At 44.2% G+C, this 6,000-nt stretch overlaps 1 protein-coding gene across 8 annotated transcripts in view; it reads right to left on the bottom strand.

Annotated features, from left to right (window-relative positions):
• Positions 1–2,179: 2,179 nt before the first annotated feature.
• Positions 2,180–6,000, bottom strand: part of LOC147448013 (histone deacetylase 19-like) — a 63,608-nt gene continuing 59,787 nt past the window's right edge. For 2 of the 8 annotated variants that reach the window (XM_086523909.1, XM_086523908.1), the window contains exon 7: positions 3,010–3,636. In XM_086523909.1, coding sequence (XP_086380035.1) covers positions 3,514–3,636 — 123 coding nt within the window. In that variant the 3' untranslated portion in view covers positions 3,010–3,513. Of the gene's footprint in view, positions 2,885–3,009; positions 3,637–6,000 lie in introns of those variants that run through there. The other 6 variants (XM_086523910.1, XM_086523913.1, XM_086523915.1 and 3 more) reach the window with 5 other exon arrangements.

Here is a 6,000-nt window from a genome sequence, read left to right as displayed (position 1 = left end):
ACAATTTGAATTTGAGGAATGATGCAGGTCAAGTGCTTGATAATGCTACCATGTATAGGAAGATTGTGGGTAGCTTGATCTACTTGACTATCTCACATCCAAACTTGAGCTACACAGTTGGATTGGTGAGTCAGTTTATGCAATCTCTCAAGAAACCACACTTGGATGCAGTGAGACGTATTTTGCGCTATGTGAGTGCTATTTTAGATTATACACTCTTTTATAAAGCTGATGTGGAGTTGCAGCTCTACGGCTACACAAATGTAGATTGGGCTGGTAGTACATACGATCGCAGGTCTACCAGCGGATTCATGTTTTCACTTGGGAGTACTTCTATCACATGGAGCGGCAAGAAGCAACCTACCGTTGCTCTTTCAAGTACAGAGACAGAGTACAAGGGTGCTGCAGTGGCGACATGTGAGGTAGCATGGTTGGGATTGGCACTTCACGACTTTGGAGTGCAGGTATAAAAGACAGTTGTCATTTATTGTGACAACCTCAGTAGCATAAAGTTGGCATGAAACCCAATGTTTCATACCAAGGCAAAGCACATTGAGGTGCACTACCACTTCATCAAAGAGTGTCTTAGCAAGCCACATCGACTTAGAGTACGTGACGAGGGATGAGCAGGTTGCAAATATCTTCACGAAGGCCCTTGGAGCGATGAAGCTACGGCAGTTTTGAGCGATGCTTGGCATACGAGAGATGCCGTTGAATAGTGTTGAGATGTCAAGCTCAACATGTATGACTCCTAGATGACTATCACCGAAAGACACTATCACTGGCACGCCTTGGTGGATGCGCATATCTTCACCAGTGATACTACAACTGGTTCCTTAGGTTTTGTAGACCTCTTATCTTGAGTTAGTGAAGAAGAAGAAGTACAGTCTTTTGCCTCCATCTTTGTGAGAGTGTGTATGCTTGCAAGAGCTCAAGCTCTCTCCTTCTCTATCTATTGCTCTCTCCTTCTCTGACAGAGTGGCGAGGTTTTCCACTCTTGTGGTGAGAGTGTGCTCATCTTCCTTTGCTTTGGCAAGAAGATGATCGTTGTGGACCTTCCTTTTCTTTGGCAAGAAGATGATCGTTGTCAACATGCTTTTGGAACTCCAAGGAAGTAAAACATATCTCCAAGATAAGAAGGCACGACTTGATCTCCACATTCTCGTCCTTGAGTTCACCGATTTGGGCTTGTGAACGGTCCGTTAGGTCCACTCATGGTGTGGACACGAAAATACATGTCAACTTGCTTGGTGTAAACAAAACCACTTGTTACATCCTATTTTGAGAATGCTTGCCTTGTGGGAAAGAACCTTTGGAGTTGCGAGGGTTGGGATCTTTGACGGGATGTAGAAATATTGTGTGAATTGGGAGTCAACAATCCAACAGAACGTGGAGGCAAGTCGTTGGGCAAGTGAGATGGCAACCAGTGAGCATGGCAAGGTAGCGACTTGTCTAGTGATGTGAGCTGGAGACACTATTGAGAACCCCCAACCCCCCACGGCCAAAAGAGAAAGAAGAAAAAACAAGGCTTCCCCTCACCCAAGGGGAGGTCAACAAGGAGAGAGAAGAGACAAAGCTACTTATGGTTTGCTTGGGGGGGGGGGGGGGGGGGGGGGGGGGGGGAGAGAGAGAGAGAGTCTTATGAGAATACCATAGAGAGGGATAGAAGAGAATGTGATGGGAATGGGTGGCATTGAGTTGCAAGTGGGTGACTCCAAGCGGCATTGAGCAACATGTGGCTGAGGCAAAAGAAATATAATAGCTCACTCCAAAGCTCGCTCAAAAACCACACTCCAAGAATGTTTTGCCCCAAAATCGATTTCGAATAGCAAACTACCACAACTCTACAAAAGTTGTCAATATTTTTTCTTACAACACACTAGAGGGCCCACAAGGGAAGGTGCTTATCCCTTTCAAATATTAGTCATGAAACATGGTCTGGCAAGGGTCACGTACTATCAGCGAAGAGCCAAGCATAGCATCACCATGGCCATCTAATTGATGCATCACATGTCAATATTGTTAAAGTGACTCAAGATTACAGCGAAAATGTCGTTTGAAAACTTAAGGTGTACATCTTCATGGGTGCAAAACTTAGAATTTGGCATTAGCATCGATACTAACCCTTCGTAGATACATTTGGGAAGCATGTCTATATTACCATAAACCATTGAAATACATGAACCATTGAAAGGCTAGAAAGATTTTACCTAAGAATAATAAGAGTATAAAATGCAATTTACTTCATTCAAGGTATCTGCTTCCTCAACCATTTGCAAGGGATCAGTACTGACATTTCAAAACAAAGATTCCACCCTAATAGCTTGAGACTATAGAACCTTGTCTTGTTTTAACTAAGGCCCGTGTCACTCACATCTGCCCGGACGCGTCCATCTGCAATTTGGGGATGGAAAAAAAAAAAGTATGTCCGTGTAAGTCTGACTGCAAGGGTGCCCAAGCAGCCCTTTTCAGGCCCGTCTGGGTGTTCACAGGGCTGGGCATCCATGTGTGACACAGGCCTAAGATGCTGCATGTCAGAGTAGAGCCTCAACTCCTGTCATGGCAAGCGCAATCAATTTCTCTAACATGGTTGTATAAGCATGTCAGAAAAGCACTTAAAGAGGAATAAAAGTGGTATAATCTGCAAAGGTCTCTCCAAGTAGTAGCCACACGGTTGAGTGACCAAGTGTCAGTACAATAGCATTAGCTTGTTTATTGTATAATTGAAACTCTGTTTGAATGCTCGCAAGCTACATGACATTTTCGGCACTTCAAAGACCAGCAAGAAGGGAGGTTAAAACCAGTCACCAGTGGTTAAAATTAATCCAGCTGCCTATGTTTTTGGCTTTGTGAGCATGGGAAGACAGCAATGACTTCCGACTACCTATCAATAACTGTATAAATTATATGGCTTTTCGAAAAGGAAATTGTCGATAGCACTATAAATCACAAGCCATTACATTCTAGAAAATCACTGACAGAAACATTAGACATTCTGCAGCCAAGAAAAGAAAAAACCATCAGAAGACACCACCATTTGAAACTGCTGATACTTTTGAGTTAGTAAGCTTATCAATGCATTCATGTTCACTATTCTGGAGACCAGCGACTACCATGGGGGCCTCTTCATGGGTACTAACTCCAAGTCTCTCTACTATTGTACATGCAGACATTCCTGGGAGATTCACACAAGGTAAGTCTGCATTTGCTATTGCAGCTCCTGAAAATTGAAGAACTTGCCAAGCCACTACCTAAAATCTCGAAGGAGCAGGCTTTGAAGTTGTATGAAGTTATGCTTGTGTCAGGCTACGATGCACAAAAAAACTGCTCAACGCCTGTTCATGAGCCAAGAGACGGATGTACATGGGATAGGACCTTCTTTTGTATCCTAAATTTAGTAAAATTATCCAGCAGTCCTCACAAACATTGACATGAAGATGTGAAGCAAAACTATTGCTCCAAAAACCGGGGCTGGAGAGTTTTCCCGCTGCTGAGATAAATAAACCAATTCTATTAAGAACCAGTAACAGATAGACCTTGCCGCACCTCTTGCTCAGGTGGCTTTTTTGACTCATCCTCAAATTCCATAGCCTGCAACAAGAATTCTCCTCTCTCTCTCTCTCTCTCATCGACTTCCTACAATTGCATGGGAAGCAAGCAAAAAAGTTTAAAGGACGCATAAAAGTAAGATCTTGAGAACAGGATGGATGCGACACATAAAGAATGCATTACACTTGCTACATGATGCCTCAATTGACTCGCAAGTGAATGAAGATTTTCTACAACGCCAATGTATTACGGCTTGGGAGGAATCCGGTGGGTCACGCTTCATACATTACACCACCCATATTGCCCCCAACTACAAAACCATTTTCTTTGCTGAAAGAGGAAACCATACTCACCCTTACATGCTTGAGCCTATCCCCTTGTTAGCAATACACACTATCGTAGCCGTTCGGCTTAGCTCCCACTCCCTTCGATGCGAGGCAGGGCGTTGGGGCAATGGAGAAGAGTCAAATCGATCGTGCACATTATGCTCACTGAAGTTCGAGAGTCTGAGTACCACACACTACTAGAGTGCTCAGCTTTTGGTCACATCCAAACTTGCTTCCCTCACATTTTTAGCCATGACCTAGACCTACACACTTTCCTCTCCCAACCACAGTGTGGGCTCTCCATTGCGACTCTCATCACCACAATTTTGGAGCATCGAGAATCACTCATCAGCCACACACATACTAACTACATCACATGTAACTTTGGTCCCATAGGTCATATTTGACCTCTGAGAACGATAATAAAATCTCTCTCTCTCTCTCTCTCTCTCTCTCTCTCTCTGAGAGGCTGACTTCTAGTACTTGAAATATCCCTCAGAACGCCCAAATGATGTCAATTCTGAGGGCAAGAACATCACTGATTACAAAGCATGCCCAAAGGCGACAATCTGGAAACTGTAAAAACTGGATACAACTAAAACAGTAGAAAACTGAAAGCCAAGGAGCCAAGGTCTCCTAAAGAGAGTAAAAAGTGCCCTTGCAAGCTAAGCAGAGAGAGGATAAAAGTGACCACTTAAAGATAGGCACTTCATCAAAAGCGTACTCAGCTAATGTATATCAAAAGCCTGAACCACTAAAAGCCACCAACAGTGAAGAGGACAAGGAACATCTTCAATGGCAAGAGCTCAAACGTCAGACATTGCCCGCCTACTCGTATGATCCGACAGCAAAAGGCAATGGATACTTAAGACAGTGCACACCACAACCAAGAAACTCACATCACGAAGAAACTGCATGAGGATGCCACAAGATGAGCAACAAAGCACTACATTGGAGCTGACAAGGTGCTATCATCCAGGATAGAAATCAGTCCACTTGTTGAAGGTGGCTCCTGAGAGGGAGGGAACTCCAAGAAGACAATGAAGGAGGCTTTGATGACAACCTCCTTTTCGAGCCTGATGTAGAAACTTGGTAGAGTAAGCTGAGACCAGAGTAGCAATCCAACAACAGCAAACCCTAACAACCCAATGCGGAGAACAAAAGAAAACGAGGAAGGCAACGAACACAAGGAAAGAAAACAAAAAAAGAAACCATGGAAAGCAAATGAAAAACAAGCTCTAAGACGGACTTCACTCACACCCCCCCCACACACACACACACTCTCACTGACTCACCCACCGAAAAGTTAGTTTAAAGAGCATGAGGAAAACAAAGCATGCAAAAACCGAACTCACACACACACACACACACACACACAAACTAGAGCAAGGAATTGCAAGCTGAAAGAAACAAAAACAAGAAAGCTAAGACAGAAAAGCAAACCCGCCCATCAACCTACACCGAAAATTCGCGAGGTTGAGCAACATCTACACCTCCACGAAGACCAACAACCGTGACTCGATACATGGCCCTTTGTTTGTAGGGTTCGCTGCAGGCATGGCGGAAGCAGGATTGGGGAGCCCCTCCAAATGGTGTCCTCTACACCACAGTGAACCTAATACTTTGGAAGTCCGAGCACCAACCAAGGTAGGAAGGGCAACGGTGCACAGGGATGCAGATAGTTGCGCACAGGAGGCTTCCCGTTTAGGGCTTTTGTAAAGAGCCTTACAGGTTGCCTCAACCTTTCGTATTAGGTAACCAAGTTACAAGGCCAATAGGCATTACGTAAGTCCGGAGGCATCACAAGATAATCAGAACTGGTAGAAAAAAAACCCTTGAAGTACAACAATTACAACAAACCATAGGGGAAAAACCACCAATGATACAAAGTCACAAAAGATGGGTGATATATCAATGGCTAGGGACTAAGGACGAAAGGAAGACTACAGCAGGAAACTGAAGCAAAAACAGGCCACCCGACCTTGCAATGAAGCGGCCAAAAACTCCACCAAAGAATCTCCAATACCACACTTTGGATAAGAGGAGCACACTAGCAAAATCAGCATCACCACTGCACATCCACTTTGCATCAAAACTGCGGGAGAGAGACAACCAAAAACTCCAC

Source organism: Adiantum capillus-veneris, chromosome 11 (genome assembly GCF_014529385.1).
Source record: "Adiantum capillus-veneris isolate H3 chromosome 11, ASM1452938v2, whole genome shotgun sequence".
Taxonomy (NCBI): domain Eukaryota; kingdom Viridiplantae; phylum Streptophyta; class Polypodiopsida; order Polypodiales; family Pteridaceae; genus Adiantum; species Adiantum capillus-veneris.
This window is presented reverse-complemented; position numbering and strand designations above follow the sequence as displayed.